We start from the raw sequence: 25,878 nt of genomic DNA, 5'->3' as shown, positions 1-25,878 counted from the left end.
TCCGATGTTGTCATCAATTCACCAAAAAGGGGGAGATTGTTAGGGCATATTTTGTCCTAAGTGATTTTGGTGATTGATGACAGTACCTCTGCGGACTAATCGTGTGCGATGAGCATTTTAGATAATACATGGCAAGGCACAGAACGATTCGACGCCCCTCGGTGCTTTTGAAGCACGATGGATTCTACGGTTCTCTTTGGTGGTTTTGAGTTGTAGGAAAGCCGTACTATTAAGAGGGTTCCGCGTCGGAAAGGTTTGGGTGGAATAAACACACACAAACACACTTCTCCTTTCCACCATCTTTTACTTGCAGCAATGGAGCTCCCACATGTTCTCTCTCTGTCTCTGCAAAAAGGTCCAGCGGTAGTATCGCTCGCCGAGCGGTAGTATCGCTCCGGATGGGCGGTAGTACCGCTTCGGGACGGTAGTACCTCTCTCTGAGAGGTTGTACTTCGTTGGACTTTTTGCGAACACGTTTCCAGCGGTGGTAGGCCCGATAGTAGTGTTTTTACTACCGTGGATATGTGCCTACCAAGTGGTAGTACCGCTCCAGGCCTAGTGGTAGTACCGCTGGGGCTAGCAGCAGTACCGCTCCCTACCAAGCGGTAGTACCTCTAGGGGCAGTGGTAGTACCGCTACCCCCAAGCGGTAGTACCGTGCTGAGGGTGATGTAAGTGGGGGTAACGGTTGAATTTGTTCCCTCACTCTATAAATGGTTCTTCCACTCCAAGAACCCTACCATTTGACCTTGCAAGACTCCATTGTTGCTCCTAAGCTCATTTGTGCCCGATCTCTCTCCCTAGCCAATCAAACTTGTTGATTTCCTAGGGATTGGTTGAGAAGGCCAAGATCTACTCTTCCACCAAGAGATATTTGATTCCCCCCACTAATCCCTTGCGGATCTTGTTACTCTTGGGTGTTTGAGCACTCTAGATGGTTGAGGTCACCTCAGAGCCATATCCATTGTGGCGAAGCTCCGCGGTCTTGTTGGGAGCCTCCGAGCATTGTGTGGAGATAGCCCCAACCTTGTTTGTAATGGTCCGGTCGCCGCCTTCAAGGGCACCAATAGTGGAACCACGACACCTCGCATTGTGTGAGGGCGTGAGGAGAATACGCTGGCCCTAGTGGCTTATTTGGGAGCATTGTGCCTCCACACCGCTCCAACGGAGACGTACTTCCTGTCAAAGGGAAGGAACTTTGGTAACACATCCTCGCCTTCATCGGTTCCACTTGCGGTTATCTCTTGCCTTTACTTTGTGTATATTATTGTTGTTGTGTATTTCTTGCTTGCACTAGTTGTCATGGTAGTTAGCATCATATAGGTTGCTCACCTAGTAGTTAATTTAGAGAACCTTTGTGTTTCTTTCTCTAACTTGTTAAGAAGAGCTAAAAATTGGTAGTTGCCTATTCACCCCCCTCTAGTCAACCACGTCGATCCTTTCACCTACCCATGCCTATTTTGTGAGAGAGTGATTTTGTGTTGAGGAGACTATCTTTAGAAGCACAAGAGTAAGGAGTTCATTGTCTACCACATCTATTACCTTTTGAAGGGTGGTGCCTCCTAGATTGGTTAGGTTTCGCTTGGGAGCCTCCTACTTCGTGTTGTGCAGTTGAACCAAGATGTTTGTAAGGGCAAGGACATCGTCTACTTTGTGAAGATCTACCATGAGTAAGGCTAGTCCTTCATGGGCGGAAGCCGTGGTCGAATAAACAAAGGCCGCTTCTTCGTGGACCCTTTGTGGGTGCAACCCTCCGTGGACTCTCGCAGCCATTACCCTCCGTGGGTTGAAGCCTCCACTAACATGGACATACGATAGCGCCACCTATCGGAACCATGCCAAAAATCACCGTGTCAACCTCATGCCTTTGATCTCCCTACCTTACTCCTTTATTTTACACTTGCATGTTTTAATTTCCGCTTCTACACTCTTAGAACTGCATGTGTAGGTCGTACTTGACTTGCCTTAACTGCCAAATTTGCCCCTCAACTAAAATTCAGAAAAGGCTAAATTTTTATCTTGTCAAGTAGTCTAGTCACCCCCCTCTAGACATACTTTTGATCCTACAAGTACACGCCAATCTTTAGAACATTCCTTCCAGAGAGAGGTCATGATAAGGTCCGATCTTCAATAGTACGACCCAATTGGCTAACCCGGCATAGACTAACCGGCCGCCCGAGGACCCCAGAATCCTAGACTCCCTCAGTGAACACTCCTCAGAAAGAACCGCACGGTCGGAGAAGCCCTCCGGGGAGACAGATGGATTCTCGACCTCAAACAAGGCAACAAGACGGCGATCATCCCCCAATTTGTCTTGCTCCTTCACCGCATCAGAGAAGCAAACATTGTGCTAAGTGAAGACGTGGAGGACGAGATCAAATGGCAAGCAGGAGGCCAATACACACCAAGAGGAGCGTAAAATATGCAGTTTGCCGAGTAACCAAGAAGAAAAAAGTAGGGGCTTGTTTGGAAGATCTGGGCATCGGGGAATGTAAAATTCTTCCCTGGCCGCTGCACCACGACTGGCTCTGGTACAACGACCATCTACAACACGGAGGGTGGGAAAACAACTACTTCTGCCAGCTCTGCAACAGGAACCTAGAGTCCTCCTTTCACTTGTTATGGAATGCCAAACCTCGAGGGAAGTCTGAACGAGAGTGGCTTCGTGGGCCAGCTGCAATGCGTTCTCCCCTACTACCTAGAGTACATGCACAACCACCACTGAAGTAATCACAACGATCATGGACACCTCCGCACCAGCAGAAAGAAAGGGTGTCAAAACAATGGTGGCGCTGCTAACATGGCACATCTGGTAGGAGAGAAACAGTTGCACCTTCCGAATGAAGACGACGAGCACACGGGACGCGATAGCGGCCTGCCGGAGAGACATGGAGGAATGTAGACTAGCCGGAGCAAACAACATTGAGCCCCCATTCGAGAAGATTACGTGAGAAATCACATATCTATGATTTACTTAGGGAGGGATATAATGTGCCGCGTGCCTTGCCGACCCTCCACAGACTCTGGTCACTTGATCAAACTTTTGTAACCTCTCTTTTGCTAAGCCAATGAAAAGCCAGCAAGCCTGGATCTTAAAAAAAATATATACATGGACTGGTTTCTTTTGTCCACACATAAATGCGAAAAAAATCGTAAACCAACATGTGGTTAAATGGTTAGAAAGATAGTGATATCCTCAGTTCATTAGAATTTTTGTAAATTTCAAGATGCTATGCGAGCTTAATCTCTCGAAGGTGTTCATAAGGATATGATGTGCGTATGCATTTATAGAAGTGAGTGTATGCACGTGTATACAAATGTTTGTGTTTGTACCGTGTTAAAAAATACGAAAAAAATTTGTGTGTGGCCGTCCGCGGTCGCAAGCCCCGTCACATGTACATGATGGCACAAGTGCGCTCCTTGGCGTCTTTGTAGTCATGGTCTATGGCTAATTGGTTATGGGGTGTCCGTGTGAATGGACATTCTCCGGGTTGCGGTTTCCGACATGGCCACGCAGTCAGCCGCTTTGGCCGGGCAACCGCTTACCCGTACGCGCCTTCCAACTTTTTTGCCATGTGCAGGCTACGTCATAATAACAATCCCAATCTATACAGTGAATCACAAAGCCGATGCTTCTCTGTTCGAAAGAAAAGGGGCTGATGAGTAATCGTCGATGACAGCATGTCAAAGGTTACACTACTCACGAGATTCCAAGACATCACCCGGTTTAGCATAAAAACAGCGTTCATACTGCTTTCGTTCTGCTCGAGCCAGAACATTCCTGCCCCTGCCACGCACAGACGTATGTATATGTATGTATGTACCTCACCAACCACCGCTTCCATGCGCTCGGTTAGAACCTCTATAGCCGGACTGGGTAATCTGACTGATGGGGTTATAGTCCTAGGGTAGGGTCATATGTCTGCCCTGTAAGTCCTATCCAAGGACTATCCCGGGACAACGCTCTTAGTCAGTTTCGACTTAATTAAGGAGTCCCCATCGTCCAGTCGGTAATAGGTCCTCGATCATCCAGTCGGAGACTAGCATTCGAAGAACATCCAACTAATCGACTGGACGATACTCGGAACATCGTAACCCCCTGGAGGGAAACGGTCGTACGTTTCCCGGTGCATTTATTAGCATTTAGGACGTACGTTACCTGTAACATACGCATTCAATCGCCACTACTCCACCCCTGTACCTGAACCGTTGTGGAGGGCAGCGCACTCTATATAAGCCACCCTCCCCCGCTGGTGCAGGGGTTAGCAACTCATTGTATTCCATATTCCATTCGACAACAAGCTCCCAGAGCACTGAGACGTAGGGCTTTTACCTCCACCGCAGAGGGGCCTGAACTCATACAACCTCGCCGTAGCTAAGGCTCTGCCCATCCTTTTCGTACCCTACACATCTACTGTCAGGCTTATACCCACGACGGTTGGTGCCCATCGTGGGGCAGGCGTCTAAGCGACTTCCGGCGAGTTTGCGACTACTTCCTTTCGTCATGTCGTCCGGTGGAGATTCGAGCATGGGTCACCAGATCTTCTTCGACGCTCTCTCCTTCATCGTCGACGATTCGGCGTGGCTTTGGGATGCTCCTCTCGACGTCGAGGCGCTTCCCCGTCGCGGGGTTACACACTTCCGTGCCGGCGCCCGCGGCATTCTTCTTCTCCAACAGTCGGCTCCGGTGTCGACCTGCACCGCCGTCACGCGCCGCAGCAAGCGGTCTCGCCGTCCGCGGCTCCAGCATTGGGTGCAACACGCCCAGGCGCGCGAGAACGCGTCTTCGCAAGTGGCGGTTCTAGAGTCTGTTGTTGTTGCCCCGCTGTCCCAGCACTCGGGCTCGGTTCCGACTGAGTTTCCTTCCGAGTACGCGGGTCGCGGGCCTGCAGCAGAAGTACACATGGCCAACTCTCATGAAGATCCCCGTCAAGCTGGCCGGAACGAGCACGAGATCGGCGAAACGTCCGACGCGCGCCGTCCACCTCGCCGTTCTGCCAGTCGGCACACTCAGCGGAGCAACGTGGAGTTGTTCCGCACACCCCTCCTCAACTTGGCTGCGGCTGCCAAGATAGACGATTCCCTCCAGCCGACTGATTCAGAGGCTGGTAGAGGGATCGAGCAGATCCGAGCCCTGTTGCACACGGCACAGCAGCAGAATTCGGCAGTCCCCCAGTCGCACAACAGGATCCATAATAGTTATGTTCATGCGAATACGCATCGGTCAGTTCACAGCCCTGGTTCCCAGCAGCGGCACAGGGGAGGCAGCCGTTCCATAAATCACGAAGATCGTCACCGTTCACGCACCCCTCCGCGGGGTGGGCCCTATGGGCCCCGACATCATGATGATCGGCGTTCAGTCGGCGACACTTACGACCCAAGGCCCGACGCAAGAGGGCGTATCGCCCAGCGAAGGGTCGACAGGGGCCGTGCCCACCGCGAGGGTCACGATATGGACCGTCCGAGTGGAAGCAGGACCATCGTGTCTGGTCCCGAGTATTTCAGTCGAGCCATCCGTTCGGCTGACATCCCGCCCAACTTCCGATTGGCGACGGGAATCAGCAAGTTTACACGAGAGTCCAAGCCAGAAACGTGGCTGGATGACTACCGAGTGGCAGTCCAGATCGGAGGAGGGGACGACCATGTTGCCATGAAGCACCTCCCTCTGATGCTCGACGGCTCGGCGCGAGCGTGGCTGAATCAGTTGGCCCCCTCAAGCATCTACAGTTGGGTAGATCTGGCCCGAGTGTTCATAAAGACCTTCGAAGGGACGAGCAAGCGCCCTGCGGGCCTCGTGGAGCTCAAGCATTGCATCCAGAAGCAGAACGAGCCCCTGCGTGACTTCATTCAGTGTTGGACAACTCTCTACCACACGGTGGAGAACGTCATCGAGCATCAAGCAGTCTGCGCCTTCAAGGCAGGTGTGCGGTACAAAGATCTGTACCTAAAGTTCGGCCGAACAGGTGACATCTCCATGAGCAAAATGATGGAGATAGCAGCTCGCTATGCAAATGGCGAAGAAGAGGACCGCATCCGAAGCGGCAACCACAAGACAGTCGGTGATGGAGACGGGAGTAACACTCGGAAGCAGAAGCAGAAAGCTCCGTCCACTCCGCAGGCAGAAGCTGCAGCCGTGACCAATGCCAAGTTCAAAGGCAAAGGGAAGGCGCAGTTTACCCCCAAGAAGAAGCAGTTCAATAATCCCATCCTGGACTAGCCTTGCCCGGTTCATACGAAGATGGATGAAGAAGGCAACCCCATATATCCAAAACATACCACTCGACAGTGCCGCCTCCTGATCCAGGGGTTCGGCGAAGGGCAACCGAGTGAAAAAGACAACAAACAGGATGAGGAGGATAAGGAGGATCCGTTCCCCCAAGTCCATGCAACACTCATGATTTTTGCTGACGTGGAGAGCAAGAGTCGACTGAAGCTGGTGAACAGGGAGGTGAACATGGCCACGCCTACCAACCCCAAGTTCCTCAAATGGTCTCAGATTGCGATCACCTTTGACCAGTCGGATCATCCAGCACACGTACCCACCCCGGGGAGACAGGCTCTGGTTGTCGACCCGGTGGTGGAAGGAGTCCGACTGCGCAAAGTCCTCGTGGACCGCGGCAGTGGCTTGAACATCATGTACGCCGACACTCTCAAGGGGATGGGCATTCCGATGTCCAAACTCAGCGAGAGCACCATGCAGTTCCATGGAGTCGTCCCTGGACGGAAGGCCAAGTCACTCGGCCAGATCGCGTTGGATGTCGTTTTCGGCTCCGACAAGAACTTTCGCAAGGAAAAGCTGACGTTCGAGGTGGTGGACTTCCACAGCGCTTACCACGCAATTCTGGGCCGCCCAGCGTATGCGCGTTTCATGGCCCGTCCATGTTATGTATACTTGAAGCTGAAGATGCCAGGCCCGAAAGGCGTGATCACCATCACGGGCAATCGACAGCGAGCCGAAGAGTGTCTGCAGCAGGGATCAAGAATCACCGACCAGCAGATGGCCGTCCTCGAGCTCGACGAGTACAAGAAAACAGTCGACCCCGCCGACCTGATGCGCTCAAAGAAGCCAGCTTCAGAGTCTGCATTCCAGTCGGTGGGAGAGACGAAGAAGGTCAACATTCACCCGACAGACGACACTGCTGCCCCGACGAACATCTCCACCACCCTCGACCCTAAATAGGAAGCCGAGCTCACCCAATTCCTCTGTGAGAACTGGGACATCTTCGCATGGAAACCCTCTGACATGCCAGGTGTACCCACGAAGTTGGCTGAGCACCGACTGCATGTGGACCCCGTCGCTCAGCCCGTCCGAGAGCGCCTGCGCCGGTCCGCCGCACACAAGAGGAAGGCAATCGGGGAGGAGGTGGCCAAGGTGCTGGCAGCCAACTTCATTCGCGAGGTTCACCACTCCGAGTGGCTCGCCAATGTCGTCATGGTGCCCAAGAAGGACAATTCGCTCCGAATGTGCATCGACTTCAAGCATCTCAATAAGGTCTGCCCGAAAGACCATTTTCCGCTCCCCCGCATAGATCAAATTGTCGATTCGACTGCGGGTTGCGAGCGTCTGTCATTTCTTGATGCCTATTCGGGCTATCATCAGATCCGTCTGTATGGTCCTGATGAGTTAAAAACATCCTTCATCACCCCATTCGGGTGCTTTTGCTACATCACTATGCCATTCGGTTTGAAGAATGCAGGAGCTACCTTTATGCGCATGATCCAAAAATGCCTTCTCGACCAAATCGGTCGGAATGTGGAGGCATATATGGATGATATCGTAGTCAAGTCACACAAAGGTTCCGACCTGCTGACTGACTTGGCAGAAACATTCGCCAACCTTCGTAGGTACGATATCAAGCTCAACCCCGCCAAATGTTCATTCGGTGTTCCCAGCGGAAAGTTACTCGGTTTCTTCGTTTCCGAACGAGGGATCGATGTCAACCCCGAAAAGATCGGGACCATCGTCCGAATGGAGGGGCCGGTCAGAATACACGATGTTCAACGGCTCACAGGTTGCCTAGCGGCTTTGAGCAGGTTCATCTGTCGACTCGGCGAAAAAACGCTTCCTCTGTACCGACTCATGAAGAAATCAGATACTTTCGACTGGACAGACGAAGCCCAAGTCGCATTCGACGACCTCAAAGTCCTACTTTCCACCCAGCCGGTTCTTACTGCTCCGCTCAGTAAAGAGCCCCTTCTTCTGTATATCGCGGCTACAAATCAAGTCGTCAGTACTGTTCTAACAGTCGAACGAGAAGAAGAAGGCAAAGCATACAAAGTTCAACGGCCAGTGTACTACGTCTCCGAAGTCCTGACTCCTTCCAAGCAGAGGTATCCCCACTATCAAAAACTTATCTACGGGATCTACATGACTACGAAGAAGGTGGCCCATTATTTCCAAGACCACTCAGTATGTGTCGTTTCTGATGCTCCGTTTGTCGGAAATTCTCCACAATCGAGACGCGTCAGGCCGAGTGGCAAAGTGGGCAATGGATATGTTGTACTGCGATATCAAGTTCGAGGCCAAGAAATCTATTAAGTCTCAAGCTCTGGCTGACTTCATAGCAGAATGGGTAGAACAACAGCAACCGACCCACATCTGCTCGGCCCATTGGACAATGTTCTTCGATGGATCATATCACCAAAGGGCGACAAGCTCAAGTACGTGCTACAGATACACTTCGATTCCTCCAACAACGAGGCAGAGTATGAAGCTTTCCTCTACGGATTGCACATGGCCGTCTCACTCGGCGTCCGCCGCTTGATGGTCTACGGCGATTCGGATTTGGTGGTCAATCAAGTGATGAAAGAGTGGGACGTCAGGAACCCCACCATGACCACATACTGCAATGCAGTGAGGAAGCTTGAGAAGAAGTTTGAAGGTCTAGAACTTCACCATATTCCGAGACTGAAGAACCAAGCAGCTGATGAGCTGGCAAAACTCGGATCCACTCGGAGACCAGTCCCGAGTGACGTCTGCCTCGGGCACCTTCAGCTACCCTCAGTCAAAGAAGATCCTTTCGCAGAAGAACCAGTACAACCTAAGAGTTTAACAGACCCGACTGAAGTCGATGTACCAGCTGTGGCTGATCTGGTCATGGAGATTCTTGCTGTCATCCCCGATTGGACTATGCCGATCATTGCATATATCCTGAGGCAGGAACTACCAGAAGACGAAATCCAGGCCAGGCAGATAGTCCACAGGTCAAAGTCAGTCACTGTCATTGATGGCCAATTATACAAGGAAAGCGTTTCAGGCGTTCTTCAACGATGCATCTCCCCGGAGGAGGGGCAGCTGATCCTGGAGGATATTCACTCGAGGACCTGCGGTCATCACGCCTCTTCGAGAGCAATCGTCGCCAAGGCATTCAGGGCTGGTTTCTTCTGGCTGCAGGCAAACGAGATGGCTAAAGATATGGTCGACCGATGTGAGGGCTGCCAGTTCTATTCCAACAAGTCCCACAAGCCGACATCTGCGTTGAAGACAATCCCTCTTGTGTGGCCGTTTGCGGTATGGGGATTAGATACGGTCGGCCCATTCAGGACAGGCCAAGGAGGATACACACATCTGTTGGTGGCAGTCGACAAGTTCACAAAATGGATTGAAGCCAAGCCCATCAAGAAGCTTGACGCCCTAACAGCCATCAAGTTTGTCAGGGACATCATCTCCAGATTCGGTGTGCCTCACAGCATAATCACGGACAACGGAACAATCTTTGACTCGGACAGATTCAAAGGTTTCTGTGCAAGGCAAGGCATCCGAGTGGACTTCGCTTCCGTAGCACATCCTCAATCCAATGGACAAGCAGAGCAGGCGAATGGACTTATTCTGCAAGGTTTGAAGCCCCGACTCCTGCGAGAGGTGGGACATGCCGCTGGCGCATGGGTCATCGAGCTACCTTCAGTGCTTTGGGGTCTTCGCACAACCCCGAACAGATCTACAGGGCGATCACCGTTCTTCCTCGTCTACGGAGCAGAAGCAGTCCTTCCGAGTGACTTACTTCACAATGCTCTACGAGTCGAACTCTTCTCCGAAGCTGAAGCAGAACGAGCAAGGCAAGACGGAGTGGACCTTCTAGAGGAGGAGCGCGAGATGGCACTGACCCGCTCAACCATTTATCAACAAGATCTGTGGTGTTTTCACGCGCGACACGTCAGGAGTCGTACGTTCCAAGCAGGCGACCTGGTGCTCCGAGTGGATCAGCAAAGACCTCACAAGTTGGCTCCTGCCTGGGAAGGACCCTTCATCATATCAAAGGTGCTGAACAATGGAGCATACAGACTCTACAACGTCGACAGGGAGATAGACGAGCCGCGAGCATGGAACGGAGATCTCCTGAAGCGCTTCTACACGTGACAGTCGACTGAAGCAATGTAAAGAACAAGTATTGGTGAAATAATATAAAGCAGGTCGAGTTTTTTGTAGGTTCAAAGTTCTTCCACGGTCGCAGACTCCGGTCTCAAAAAAAAAAACTTAGCTGCGATCCCGAATCGCCTAAGTATTTACTTTCTCCGAGTGTGCACTTAACGTCACACTCGGGGACTTAGCTGCGATCCAGAATCGCCTAAGTATTAACTTTCTCCGAGTGTGCACTTAACGTCACACTCGGGGACTTAGCTGCGATCCAAAATCGCCTAAGTATTAACTTTCTTCGAGTGTGCACTTAACGTCACACTCGGGGACTTAGATGCGATCCCGAATCGCCTAAGTATTAACTTTCTCCGAGTGTGCACTTAACGTCACACTCGGGGACTTAGCTGTGATCCAGAATCGCCTAAGTATTAACTTTCTCCGAGTGTGCACTTAACGTCACACTCGGGGACTTAGCTGCGATCCAGAATCGCCTAAGTATTAACTTTCTCCGAGTGTGCACTTAACGTCACACTCGGGGACTTAGCTGCGATCACGAATTGCCTAAGTATTAACTTTCTTCGAGTGTGCACTTAACGCCACACTCGGGGACTTAGATGCGATCCAAAATCGCCTAAGTACATGAGTAATGGACCCTCATTGAGGCTCATGTGGATGTCAAGACCACTGACATTTACACGAGTACCAACTCGTGTCGAATGAGGCAGTTGTCCGACGCACTCGACGACTTAGCTGCGATCACGAATCGCCTAAGTACTCTATTGCCTCCGAGTGCACCATACAGATCCACTCGGAGACCCCGCAGGACCCTCATTGAGGCTCATGTGGATGTCAAGACCACTGACAATTACACGAGTACCGACTCGCGTCGAGTGAGGCAGTTGTCCGACGCACTCGACGACTTAGCTGCGATCACGAATCGCCTAAGTAATCTATTGCATCCGAGTGCACCATACAGATCCACTCGGAGACCCCGCAAGACCCTTACAGCGGCTCGTGCAGATGTCAAGACAACTAACACTTACATGCTATGCATGTTTTCCATTGGCTTCACCAAGAAACGTCAAACAAAAACTCGAGGAAAAATTGCAACAAAAGAGCAAGCGATCGACTTCCGATTCAAAGTTCAAACAAAGATAGTTCACTCGGTGTGGATCAAGCTTACCCGCACCGATCCAAGAATGTGACAGCCAACAGCAGTGGCTCAAGTTCCTTCCAAATAAACACTCGGCATACCGAGGATAAAGTTTTCTTACGCATCATCAGGATTAGCACCAGGACTGGAGGGCTCTACGAATGTGTCAAGATCGATACCATCGGCGATGCGGGTGGCACTCTCAAGGAAGGTTTCCACGAAGTCTTCGAATCGAAGTTTCTTCGTGTTGGCAACCTTCAATGCTTTCAGCTTCTCCTCGCGCACCTCCTTGCAATGAACGCGGACCAGGGATAGAGCAACATCTGCACCACAACGAGCCGCAGATTTCTTCCACGACTGCACTCGGTTCGGGATCTCCTCCAGTCGACTCATCAAGTTTTCCATCTCCTGTCGCGACTCATCTTCAGGCCAAAGCTCGTTGTCGATTCGGCTGACGACTTCTCTCAGTCGACCGATGAAAGGGCCAACTTTGCCCACACGGATGTGCGCTCGGAGCAGATCTCGATTGGCGTCCTCGCCGAGTGGAACGTTCTCGTGAATCGACCGCTCCACATCTGCTGCTTCAGCTTCAGCGTCCATGCAAAAATCTGCAACAACAGGACAAGCAAACAATAAGCGCCGACTGTGACGCACATACCACAAGCACTCGGAAAAAGCAGGACTTACCAGCCAGACGCGTCATCATCTGCCGAGCCCAGTCGCTGACATATTTCTCCTGAGCTATGCACCGTTTGTTAAGCACGTCCATTTGTCCCATGAGAGCAGTCCTCTGTTTCCCCATCTTCTCAACTTCCTCAGTCAGCACTTTGTTCGCTTCACGAGCCTGCTCCAATGACTTCTCTCGTTCCACCAGAACCTCCTTCATTCCAGCCATTGCAATCAGTGCCGCATCCAGCTCACCGGCAAACCGAACCTTTTCCGTCCTAAGAGTCTTATATGTTGTCCCCATCTCGCAATTTTTTTGCCAGTCGGCGCCAAGAGACGATCAGAAAAATCAAACAATAACAAGTCCAAGTTCTTCAGACCCCTGCCGACGCAAGCAGTCGACAACGGTCTCGAGGACTACACCCAGTGGGTTCACTAAGAGTGACCCCACTGGCATGAAACTCAAATAGGTCCACCCTATTGAGCTACACGACAACACCTAAGCCTGTGAGGCTAATACTACCCGACCTGAGTAAAATTACTCTCGGGGACTCTTACAGTAGGTGTACTCCGAGTGCCCCAACTGTTAGCCGTCGACCATATTATTCACGAATACGAACAAGTCAAAGACAATATGCATAAAGACAACTGTCGGTGCAAGCACTCGACAGAAGTCTCGGGGACTACACCCACTGGGTTCACTCAGAGTGAACCCATTGCAAACATCATAAGGTATCCGAGCACACCCAGTGGGTTACAAGAGAAAAGTAATTACTTACTAGCCCACTTACTCGGATATCGTCCCGCAACTCCAAGTTCCGCTAGTACAAGGAGGCGATGGAGTCGTACGCCTTCTTGGCTTCTCCCGCCATCAGCTCTGCCTGCACCATGCCCCCCTTGGCTGCTCCCACCTGATCCTCCGAGAGGTGCTGGATGTTGAACTCGACATTGGATGGGCCTGGCATCGTTGGAAGCTCCCTGGGCATCCCAAGGCCCGCTCCAGTCGGTTTAGCAGCCACCAGCGCCTCCTCAGTCGGCGGCATCGCTTCAGTCGGCGGCACGTCCGCGGCGGGAGCAGTAACTGGCGGGACAGCCTCAAGGACAGGCTCTCCAGCTGGCCCAGGTCCCTCCTGGTCACCCTCGCCCACATAAATCGCCCCTGCCAGACCGAACGACGCGAGATCTCAGAAAAAGAGAAGGACAAGACCGAAGATAGAATTCGCGATGTGATAATATAAAACTCTCGAAATCGCTACAACGCACCTGGCTGGGACGAGACAACATTGTCCGCGTCCATGGGATCATCCTCCTGGCGCGCCGGAGAGGTGGCAGAGGTGGCAACCCTGTCGAGTGAAATTCATTCGACCTTCAAACAGGAGTTCAACCGAATATCATAAGAAGTTGGAGGAACAGAGCACTTACGTCGAGGTGACAGGAACGACGACCCTTATCCGCGGCAAAGCCTTCAGAGGTTTAGACCCACTCGGTTTGGCCACCTTGGAACGCTGACCCATGGACTCGACAACAGCGTCCCTGGCCCTCTTGGTACTCCGAGCTCTCAGAACCACGGGAGCAACAGGCGGAGCACTCGAGGATGCCAGAGGGGCCGAGGGAACCGCAGGTTCATGTCGGCGCTTGGTCCGGTGCTCTGGCAGTGGAGGCGGAGAGTCCTGCTCTTCGTCATCCTCCTCTTCTTCACCAGACTCCTCCTCTGTCTCCCCACTATCGGAGACATACTCGCCGCTCTCCACACTGCCCTCCTGGCTGCCTTCTTCCTCCTCCTCGTCCGGGTTCCCATTCGAGACAGGAGAAAACCAGTTGGTCCACTTCTGCATGAAAAACAGTCGGCGACATCAAACGACAGGGAGAGATTCAAGAAAGCGGTAAAACTAAAACAGATACGTGCACTCGACAAATGGTACTCACCTGGTTCGGAGGAGGATTGTCCGCGCTGAAAGCCCTCACTCGCCGAGACCCTCTGGGGTTCTCACAGGCGCCTGTGATCTGGAGCACCCACGACGCCACCTTCTCCTGGTCACGCTCCAAACATTGGTCCGAGTGGAGTCTTCGGGCCCCGTGTAGTGCCACATGGCGTGGTTGCGAGCCTGCAGTGGTTGTATGCGCCGACCAAGGAAAGTCTCCAGCAAATCCATGCCGGTGACTCCCCTTCTGACGACATCTACGAGTGCGTCGACCAGGGGCTGGATGTCGATCTTCTCCGCCTTCGTGAGCGCGAGCTGCTTAGGTGGAGCGGGACGATCTAAGCTAAAAGGAGGCAACCGTGTCGAGGCATTCGGGCAGGCAACGTCTTGGCAGTAGAACCACGTCGACTGCCAGTTCCTAACCGACTCACTCAGCTGAAGAGCAGGATAACTACTCCGACTCTTTTTCTGGAAACCTAAGCCTCCGCAGAGTTGGAGAAGATGCGTTTTATCATCCGACTGACTGAGTCATTTGATAGTTTGAGATCTAGCAGAGAATATATGTTTGAACAACCCCCAATGGGGAGGGCAGCCGATGAAGCACTCGCACATAACTATGAAAGCAGAGAGATGGGCAATAGCATTCGGGGGAAAGTGGTGAAGCTGTGCCCCAAAGTCGTTCATAATGCCCTTGGAGAAAGGATGCGGGGGCACAGAGAAACCTCGATAGACATGGCTGAGCAGCAGGACGCGCTCCCCCTCTCGGGGCGCCGGCTCGACCTCATTCTCCGCCGGCAGCCTCCAAGACTTGTGCACGATCATCCCGTGCTCCACCAGCTGCAGCAGATCCCCCTCCTTCACCGTGGAGGGGAGGAAGTCGCCTTGGATCCACCCCGCCGGCAACGGCCGCTGCCGCCGCTGAGCAGGAGCCGCCGCCTTCCCCTTCTTCTTCCTCGCCTCCATCTTGCTGGTCTGACCCTTGGTCATGGCGGAAGCTGCGAATCCGCGGAGGGGAAGGAGGAGTGGAGAGGTTAGGTGCGCTGGAGGCGGCGATGAGGACGAAGCAAAGGCAAAAGATCCGACGGGTGTAACGAAAAACCCTTGCCGCTGGGGTTTAAGTAAGGTTCCGACTGGGTCGCTAGCGGGTGGCCCCGAAACCTTATCCCCCGACCGACCGCGGCGATATCAGTGGAGAAGTTGAAGGCGCGAGAATCGAGGCGTCATGCGCTACTCGAGCGCGCTCGCGTCATCCCCGCTGAGCGCGCGGAAACCGAAATTTGAGGATCCCGAAAAATCCGTTGCTGTCAGTTGACTGGTCACGTCAAGAGATACCCTGGAAGCACTCGGTTTCCGACAGTTTATTCCACAAAGATTTCCACTCGGATCGTTGGTCAGAGAAGATAAAATGGATCGAGGCAAGCAACTCCAAAGTCACATCCGTTCCAGTCGGATCCAAACTTCAAGCATCGCTTCGTCGTTCCAACCCCAATTCATTCGGGGACTAATGATGGGGTTATAGTCCTAGGGTAGGGTCATAGGCCTGCCCTGTAAGTCCTACCCAAGGACTACCCCTCATAAGGGACAAGGCCCTTAATCAGTTCCGACTGAATTAAGGAGTCCCCATCGTCCAGTCAGTAACAGGTCCTCGACCATCCAGTCGGAGACTAGCATTCGGAGAACATCCAACTAACCGACTCGACGATACTCGGAACATCGTAACCCCCTGGAGGGAAACGGTCGTACGTTTCCCGGTGCATTTATTAGCATTTAGGACGTACGTTACCTGTAACGTACGCATTCAATCGCCACTACTCCACCCCTGTACCTGAACCGCTGTGGAGGGCAGCGCACTCTATATAAGCCACCCTCCCCCGCTGGTGCAGGGGTTAGCAACTCATTGTATTCCATATTCCACTCGACAACAAGCTCCCAGAGCACTGAGACGTAGGGCTTTTACCTCCACCGCAGAGGGGCCTGAACTCATACAACCTCGCCGTAGCTAAGGCTCTGCCCATCCTTTTCGTACCCTACACATCTACTGTGAGGCTTATACCCACGACACTGACCCCTATATACCCATGGACGCATTTAACGGTTTTTCATATTTTGTTTCGTGCATTCGCATATGTTATATTCGAACTTTTTATATTCGTACTCGCATGTAAAATTACGACATCCTGATGACCGACGTAAAATTACGATGCTCCGATACGTAAAATTACAATGCCTTGGCGGCCCATGCAAAATTATGGTGCCCCGACATGTAAAATTACGATGCTTCGACGGCCGATGCAAAATTACAACGTCCCGACATGTAAAATTACAACACTCCGACGGCCGACTCAAAATTACGACGCCTGACCCGCAAAACTACGACGCCCTGACGGCCGACGTAAAAGTACGACGCTCCGACAAGAAAAATTACGATGCCTCGACGACCGTTGCAAAAGTACGATGCCCGGTAGACAAAATTACAACGCCCCGCCTCGCAAATCACAGGCGAGAGCTCCGGTGTGTGACTGCATGTGGGACAACCTGTGATAGCTTTGACGTGGAGCAGGATGCCCGTGCATGCCCAGACAGCATCATATCGTTCTCATATTTGAGACGGGTTTGAGAGTGGTCGGTCAGACCGGGTGTTTGAGACCGGTTTAAGAGGCCCATCTGAATCGCTTTTTCATGGTCCGTGAGTGATCGGGCGGCCTGTCCGGACGTTTGAGGAGGATATGAGAGGATCGGTTGTAGATGCTCTTAACGCAGTATTTTTCTACAGGAATATTCACCTATTAAATTTCGGACTTGCTCCCTTGATCCAACTTTGTCGCGACGAATGATCCGTTACCTTGATGTCAAACTAACTCAGACGGCAAGAGTCCACATAAGTCTTGTCATGACCTGAGCCCGATCTACCAAACACGCCCGGTCTGCATGTGCACTGCAGATTAGTCAGTGGATCTGTTTACTTCCTTGTTCTTGGTTAAAAAATATCCCCGCTTGTGTGGCCTAAATAACTTTCTTATCTTCCTGCATTCGATCGTATGCATCACCACGTCTGAACCATGTCCATGCATGTGGCCGCATGCATATTCAGTTGGTGCAGAGGCCGAAAGAGCAGTAAATTTCTTTCTTTAACCCATGTCCAGCTGCTAAGATTGCTACACACAATAGATGCTCTGCAACAATGTAACTAGCTGAAAGTTTTTCTGTCCCACGCTTAAGCTTGAAGAAAATACGCACAATCATTCGCGCCCTGCTGGATTCCTTCTACCTGTGGCGCATTTGCTATTCTGCATGCATCTCTACCCTGGAGCTTGCCTGTCAGGAATCAGGATTTGCTAGCTACGCATGCCGTGTGTATCCGATGCCTGCCCTTTTAGGCCTTTGCTACATGCAGCGGGGAAAAAGAGACACAGTAGCATAAAAAATCTACGTAAAATAGAGCAAAAGTGCTGATTGGACCATTGCATTATATAGTTAAGATTGAGCAATCGGGTATTCGGGTGTTCAAAAATAAATGAAAAAGATTGAGCAATGGAATCCCTCAACATGTAACGAGGCCTCAATGACTACTCCCTTCGTTCCTAAATACTGTTAGATAAGTCTTGTAACACTTGTGTACCACAACAATAGGATCTAGGGGTTACCCACGTTGGCCACTTCAGTCACTTGTATAGGACGTGGGACTCTCTCCTATATATACATCACACTTGTAATCTATTGATCAATCAAGGGAAGTTACACATTCCAACTTGGTATCAGAGCTCCAGGTCCCTCTATGGCCGACCCCGACGCCGCCTCTGCCTCCTCCTCCTCCGCTGCACCGATCTCAGGCTCGACGCCGGCCTCCGACACCTCTCCGGCGACCAACGCCGCCCACACTGTCGCCTCCTCTCCTACGGTACCGCCTCCTCCGTTCTTCTTCCAGGGTTCCTCCCCTGCCTCCGGATCTCACTTTGCTCCCCTATTCACCACCCCGCCGCCACCGCCGCCGCCGGCCGCAACCCAACCACGCCACCCCATCTTCACCGACCATATCACAAATCACATCAAGTTCCACCTCAACCCCGCCGATCACAACTACCACAAGTGGAAATCATTCTTCCTCATGGTCTTGATTCTCTATGGAGTCCTTTATCTCATCGAGCACCCTCCTCCACCAAACGCCGATGCTGCCTACTTGGAGCTCGACGCCCACGTTGCCCTGTGGCTCTATGCCACACTCGCGGATCCCATGATCGACCATGTTGTCGGCGCCACCACTACATACTCCATCTGGAAGAAGATCAAAGACTTCTTCCTCGCAAATCGTGCTGCTCGGTTCATGGTTCTCAACCGACAGTACCGCAAACCTCAAACAAGGCGATCTATCCGTCTTTGAGTACGCCCGCCGCATGAAGCTCCTCACCGACGGTCTCGCCGACATCGACCACGCCGTCAGCGAAACCGACCTCACCACCCAGTTCCTTCATGGTCTCGACAAACGACTCGACACGATCCGCGTCGTCCTCGGTGATCAAGAGCTCCCCTTCGACACCGTACTCCCTCGGGTGGTGCTTGCGGAGGAGTCGCAGGCGCAACGCGCCGCCGAGGAGAACGCCTCCGCCTTCGCCTTCCCTGGTGGTGACCGCACCCCAACCACCGGCTCCGTGTCTGGCGCCCGTGGATCCACCGAGCGGGCACCCTCCACTGGCCAGCCGGATCGCTCCTCCTCCGATTGCCTACAAGGACAGCCCCACCCTCCTCATCCGACCGTCGGCCGTGGTCGCGGCGATGGTGATCGTGGTCGCGGCCGTGGTCGTGGTCGTGGCCGTGGCCGCCACGACTCCTCCGGGCGCTCCCAGCCTCCCCTACCAGCGTTCTCTCCATTCACCGGGTATTTCGCCCCGTATGGCATGGCCCTGCCCTCGCCGCGCCCTGGATGGGTTCCTCCCAATGCCGCTGGCGTTTTGGGACCCCCCCGGTGCCCATGCTCACGCCTACGCCATGTACCCCACTCCGACGCCACCAGTGCCCTATCGGCCCCAGCCACCATCGTGGGAGCACCTCGCCATGCTCAACGCCGCCTTCAGCAACTCCGGCATCACCACGCCTACCGCCCCCGAGTGGTACATGGACAGCGGCACTTCTTCTCACGTCACCGGCAACCTAGGTACCTTAACCTCGTCTAGTCGTTCATTACAACATGTTCCTACTAGCATTCTCGTTGGCAATGGACAACACCTACCCATCACCGCCACCGGCTCCACCCTCCTCCATCCCCATAACTTTCGCCTCACCGACATACTGGTTTCTCCCACCGTAGTCACTAGCCTCATTTCCGTTCGCAAATTTACCAAAGATAACTCATGCTCTGTTGAATTTTTTCCATGTGGTTTTCTTGTGAAGGATCTTCGCACCCGTCAGGCCCTCATGATCTCCGCTAGCTCCGGCGAGCTCTACCCCTTCCTCGGCAACAAAACAGCTCCCGCGTCGGCTCTCCTCACCACCACTTCGGATTTGTGGCATCGCCGTCTTGGCCATCCTGGCCCTGCCACCCTCTCCGCCATCTCCAAGGACTTTCTTAGTACTTGTAATAAAGCTCCCCATTTCCCATGTACTGCTTGCCAACTAGGGCGACAGCCACGGCTTCCCTTTCCTTCCTCTCATAGCCAAACATTTGCTCCTTTTGATTTAATTCATTGTGATCTATGGACATCACCCGTTGTAAGTTTCTCCGGCTTTCAATATTATCTTGTCATTCTTGACGATTACACCCACTACTCATGGACGTTTCCTCTACGCAACAAATCCGATACTTCCACTGTCCTCCAACGATTTTTCACATTTGTTCATACACAATTCCACGTGATCATCAAAAGTATGCAATGTGACAATGGTGGCGAATTCATCAACACCTCTCTCCGTTCCTTCTTTTCCAACAACGGCATCGCTTACCGCTTCTCATGCCCCCACACATCCCCTCAAAACGGCAAAGCAGAACGGCTAATCCGCACGACAAATGACATTGTACGCACTCTCCTTCTCCAAGCCACCCTTCCACCTCCCTTCTGGGTCGAAGCTATCCACACTGCCACATATCTCCTAAACCGCCGCCCATCTCGCGCCATCACCCCATACACACCATACTATCTTCTCCACGGCGTGCAACCAGACTACTCCCACCTTTGCGTCTTTGGGTGTTTATGCTTTCCTAATCTCCATGCCACCATGAACCACAAACTAGCGCCTAGGTCCTCCCCATGTGTTTTCATCGGTTACCCACTCGAGCACAAGGGGTACAGGTGCTTCGATCTCACCTCGTGCCGTGTCATCGTTTCCAGACACGTTGTCTTTGACGAAACGAATTTTCCCTACAGCTCCCACACACCAGGCTACACCACCCCCACGTCCACCGAAAATCCCCATGCAGATCCCACCCAACCAACGGTTTCCATCCACCCACCCCCACCTACCTCGTCCGGGCCCCACCAATCATTCCCGGATCCACCTCGTGCTCCACCACCTCCCGCGTCAGCCGCTGCCACGCGCCCTCCCCACCTGTCGCGCACGATACTCCCGCCCGATCTGCCTCGGTCTCCTCGCCCGCATCGCCCTGCCCGTCACCTGCCTCGCCTACCACGCCCGTTTCCTCTGCCACGACCGCATCTTCTGGCTCCACCTCAACTTCCTCGTCCGATTCGCCTGCCACCCGTCCTGCTGGCCCCGCCGAATCCTCCTCCACTTCCGTGCTGGCCACTACCCCCGCGCCACGTCTCCCCCCACATGCCGTTCCCGTACAGCCACCCCAGAATGTACACCGCATGTCCACCAGGGCCAAAACCGGCTATCTCATGCCAAAACGATTGTTCGTTGCAACCACCACTAACACACCCATCTCACCCATACCACCCACTTACCGCTCCGCCCTCAAAGATCCCCATTGGCAACAAGCTATGTTAGAAGAATATCATGCTCTAATGGATAACTCTACTTGGTCTTTGGTGCCTAAGCCTGCAGGTGTCAACATCGTCACGGGAAAGTGGATCTTTCGTCATAAGTCCCACCCTGATGGCTCTCTGGCTCGCTACAAAGCTAGATGGGTCGTCCGCGGCTTCACTCAACAAGAGGGCATCGACTATGGAGAAACGTTTAGTCCGGTTGTGAAACCGGCCACTATTCGCGTGGTGCTCAGCATTGCCACTTCTCGGTCATGGCCCATCCACCAGCTCGACGTCAAGAATGCCTTCTTGCATGGTGATCTCCATGAGACGGTCTATTGCTCCCAACCTTCCGGGTTTGTGGATCCTTCCCGACCAAACCATGTGTGTCTCCTTCGCAAGTCCTTATACGGTCTCAAGCAAGCTCCACGCACATGGTTCCTTCGCTTCCAAGCTTTTCTGCTCACCTTAGGTTTCGAGGCATCCAAGAGCGACTCCTCACTCTTCATCATGCAATGCGGCTCCCACCTTGCTTACCTCCTTCTCTACGTTGATGACATCATACTCACGGCTAGCTCACCCACCATTCTCACCGCCATCATCACCTCGTTAAAATCCGAGTTTTCCATGTCTGATCTTGGTCCCCTCCATCACTTTTTAGGCATCAACGTCACCACCAACCACTCGGGTCTCTTTTTGTGCCAGCAGCAATACACTCTCGAGATTCTTGACCGCGCCAACATGCTCAACTGCAAACCCGTCTCTACACCGATCAACACTACCTCTAAGGCCTCATCCTACGACGGTCATCTCCTCTCCAATCCCACCAAATACCGCAGCCTTGCCGGCGCCCTCCAATACCTAACTCTCACCCGGCCAGATATCGCTTATGCCGTTCAACAAGTCTGCCTCTTCATGCATGCTCCACGAGACAGTCACATGCAGCTCGTCAAGCGCATTCTTCGCTACCTTCAGGGCACTTCCCACTACGGTATTCAGCTATACAAATCTTCCTCGCGGGATCTCATCGCCTATACAGATGCAGACTGGGCTGGCTGCCCCGACACACGTAAGTCCACTTCCGGATTTTGTGTGTTTCTCGGCTCGAACATCATCTCATGGTCTTCCAAACGGCAATCAACCATCTCTCGCTCAAGTGCCGAAGCGGAATACCGTGGCGTGGCAAACTGTGTGGCCGAAGCTTGCTGGTTGCGTCAGCTCCTGCATGAGCTACATCTCCCTCCCACTCGAGCCACCGTTGTATATTGTGACAATATCAGCGCCTCATACCTCGCCACCAACCCGGTGCAACATCAGCGCACGAAACACATTGAGATCGATCTCCACTTTGTTCGCGATCGGGTGGCTCTTGGCGAGGTTCGTGTTCTTCATGTGCCATCAAGCTCACAGTTCGCCGACGTCTTCACCAAGGGGCTGCCATCTACCGTGTTCAATGACTTTCGGTCCAGCCTAAACATCCTTCCAAATGGTGTTTCGGCTGAGGGGGGTGTTAGATAAGTCTTGTAACACTTGTGTACCACAACAATAGGATCTAGGGGTTACCCACGTTGACCACTTCAGCCACTTGTATAGAACGTGGGACTCTCTCCTATATATACATCACACTTGTAATCTATTGATCAATCAAGGGAAGTTACACGTTCCAATAAGTTTTTTAGAGATTTCACTAACGGACTACATACGAAGCAAATTAAGTGAATCTATATTTTAAAGTATGTCTATATACATCCGTATGTAGTCTTTTATTAGAAACTTTAAAAAGACTTATATTTAGGAACGGAGGGAGTATTACATATCTCACTTCCGGAGATGAACAAGACTGCCAGCTCGCTCAGATAGTGCTGAATTACCAGGTGTCAAGGAGACGCAAGTCAGACTTCAGTCTTGGCAGAAATTAAATCGTTCAAACAACAACGCAAGCAGTATCTGGCAAGTCTTTTTAATTTGTTTTACTGTCATGACACCACAGTTCTTGCATGCACGCCTCGGCCATAGCATCACAAGATGCAGCAACAATCACCACTTTATCTTCCTCGCAAAAATGGCATGCATACACAGCTCCGGCGGAATCCATGGCTTGACCGCGGCGTACTGCATGCACCTGCGTGCAGGTGAAAAATTGGAGTACTACCAATGTACCGCAGATCTCGCAGCCTTTCCATTGCCAGCAATCATGGCAGAAAAGCCACGGCGTCGCCGCGCGCGACCCCACTCTCTCCACCACATATTTCCACTACCAACCCTTTCCCCCCTACGCGCGCACATGCACCGCCAATCGGTCGAGATTCCCCTTAATCCCTCCAATGTTTAATCGTAATCCTTCTATTTAACACGCTCCATTCATCAGCTCTCCCCTTCCTTAGCAAAGAAGTATAGCTAAGCCACCAGTGTATAAAGAGAGTGTCAGTGCCATTGCCACCACACCAGAGCTGAGTACGTACCGGCAATGACGGTCCAGATGAGACGGGGCGGCGCGACGTGCTTAAGCTTGGTCCAGGTGGTGGCGGTGGTCTCCTACGTGGTGGTGCTAATGGCGTCGGCGGGCGTGCGCGCGCAGCTGCGGGTGGGGTTCTACGACAGCTCGTGCCCGGCGGCGGAGATCATCGTGCAGCAGGAGGTGAGCAAGGCGGTGACCGCGAACCCGGGCCTCGCAGCGGGCCTCCTCCGTCTCCACTTCCACGACTGCTTCGTCGGCGGCTGCGAGGCGTCGGTGCTGGTCGACTCCACCAAGGGCAACACGGCGGAGAAGGACGCCGGGCCCAACACGAGCCTGCGGGGGTTCGAGGTCATCGACCGGATCAAGGCCCGGGTGGAGCAGGCCTGCTTCGGCGTCGTCTCCTGCGCCGACATCCTCGCCTTCGCCGCCAGGGACAGCGTCGCGCTGGTACGTGCAAAGCAAATCCATCATCGGCTGTCGTCCTGCATTTTGTGGTTAATAAACTACTACTATCACTTTAGGAAACCACACAGCACATGATCATATATATGGGTTTACTAGAATCTCAGTACGTAAAGCATATGTGATATGATCTGCATCTGTGTCCCCTACCTTTCTCCTTTTCTTGCTGTGCACCACATGACGCTACTAGCTGCACCTGCATGCGCGGCGCACACGACGGGATCGCCGTTGTTTAGTCTGTTACTGATCGTCGCTGATGGTGACTGTGTGCGCGCACGCAGACCGGCGGGAACGCATACCAGGTGCCGGCGGGGCGGAGGGACGGGGGCGTGTCGCGGGCGCAGGACACGGGCGGCAACCTGCCGCCCCCGAGCCCCAACGTGAACCAGCTCACCAAGATCTTCGCCTCCAAGGGGCTCAACCAGAAGGACCTGGTGACGCTGTCCGGGGCGCACACCATCGGCGGCTCGCACTGCAGCTCCTTCAGCAGCCGCCTGCAGACGCCGTCCCCGACGGCGCAGGACCCGACCATGGACCCCGGCTACGTGGCGCAGCTGGCGCAGCAGTGCGGCGCGTCCTCCTCGCCGGGCCCGCTCGTGCCCATGGACGCCGTCACCCCCAACTCCTTCGACGAAGGGTTCTACAAGGGCATCATGTCCAACCGGGGCCTGCTCGCCTCCGACCAGGCGCTGCTCAGCGACGGGAACACCGCCGTGCAGGTGGTCTCCTACGCCAACGACCCGGCCACCTTCCAGAGCGACTTCGCCGCTGCCATGGTCAAGATGGGCTACGTCGGCGTGCTCACCGGCAGCAGCGGCAAGATCAGGGCCAACTGCCGAGTCGTATGATCGGTCCATCCATGGCGCCGTGCATCAAGGGTCATCTTTCTCATTTGGTGGAGTGGCGATGGATTAATTTGGATTGGAGGTGCACCCGGGGTAGCATTTAGCCTTCTTATTTGACCATGCGCGCGCGTAGTATATGTGTATTGGCCACCTATTCTTTTGCTCATTGATCGATCTGTATTGATTCTTTTCGGCTGAGGTGTCTCTGTGTGTGTGTGTGTCTTTTGAGGAAATTGTAACTAGCTAGTACCAGCTTTGTGAGTGTTCGTGTGCCACATTGATGATACTAAATAAATAAAAATGCAATGCTAATTACTTCGTCCGTTGTGATCTAAACGTTTTCATATTTCTTTACAGAGCATCTTGTAACCAGATTAAGGAAGTTGCCGCAATTCGACAGGGACTTGTTTGACCTTTGAACATAGTATGATCGAATATGATGCAGCAAGATATATAAACAATATTTATGTTGTTGAGTATATTGACTAGTTAGGAAATATTAGATAAACTAAGATTTGTCTTACCTTGCCTTGTACTTCAAGTTGATCATTGTACTTCTATATATATATGCCCTTGAGGCTCGAGCAATACAACAACTATTCCATCGGCCCCTCTGTCCCTTTTAACATGGTATATGCCGCAAGTTCCTTGACCTAACCGTCGCCACAGCTTCCGCCCCGCGCACCACCGCCGGGGGACGCACCGCCTGTACCTATGGTTCATCCGTCGGTCTTATTGATCGGCTGCCTAGAGAGTCTTTTCCCCGATATCTTGATCTGAATTTTCTCTCTTTTGCCGGTCTCTTGATTGACGTTCTTCCTTTTTGGTTTTTCGATCTAAAGATCGGGTTGCGTCGCCCGTTGCCGCCGTCGACACCTGCATGCCTCTAGTCCGACATAGGCACGACCAGCCGACCTCTACTTCGACCCGGCGGCCTTGCGCGACAAGGTGACCCGTCATGGCCGTCGTCCGCGCATCTGCCCACCCATCGCTTTATGCCGCCGACGTCACCCCGGTAGAACAGGACGCCTGCATCACCCACCTTCCGTCTTCGTCGCCACTCGTCGGCCACCTTGGGATCGTCGGGTGCCTTAGGCCTGCC

The 25,878-nt window shown here is 52.9% G+C and overlaps 1 protein-coding gene across 1 annotated transcript; it reads left to right on the top strand.

The window, feature by feature from the left end:
• Positions 1–23,374: 23,374 nt before the first annotated feature.
• Positions 23,375–25,106, top strand: LOC123411101 (peroxidase 5-like). Its single transcript, XM_045104027.1, has 2 exons — positions 23,375–23,916; positions 24,213–25,106. The coding sequence occupies exons 1-2, from the start codon at positions 23,479–23,481 to the stop codon at positions 24,777–24,779; spliced, it is 1,005 nt and encodes a 334-aa protein (XP_044959962.1). The 5' UTR covers positions 23,375–23,478; the 3' UTR covers positions 24,780–25,106.
• Positions 25,107–25,878: the final 772 nt, after the last annotated feature.

Source organism: Hordeum vulgare, chromosome 1H (assembly GCF_904849725.1).
Source record: "Hordeum vulgare subsp. vulgare chromosome 1H, MorexV3_pseudomolecules_assembly, whole genome shotgun sequence".
Lineage (NCBI taxonomy): Eukaryota > Viridiplantae > Streptophyta > Magnoliopsida > Poales > Poaceae > Hordeum > Hordeum vulgare.
The sequence above is the reverse complement of the archived record's forward strand: the minus strand, read 5'-3'. Positions and strand labels throughout refer to the sequence as shown.

Coding starts and splice junctions, on each gene's coding strand:
- LOC123411101 (XM_045104027.1), top strand. CDS start 23,479: ATGACGGTCCAGATGAGACGGGGCGGCGCGACGTGCTTAAGCTTGGTC. Junction 23,917..24,212: donor CCAGGGACAGCGTCGCGCTG/GTACGTGCAAAG, acceptor GCGCGCACGCAG/ACCGGCGGGAACGCATACCA.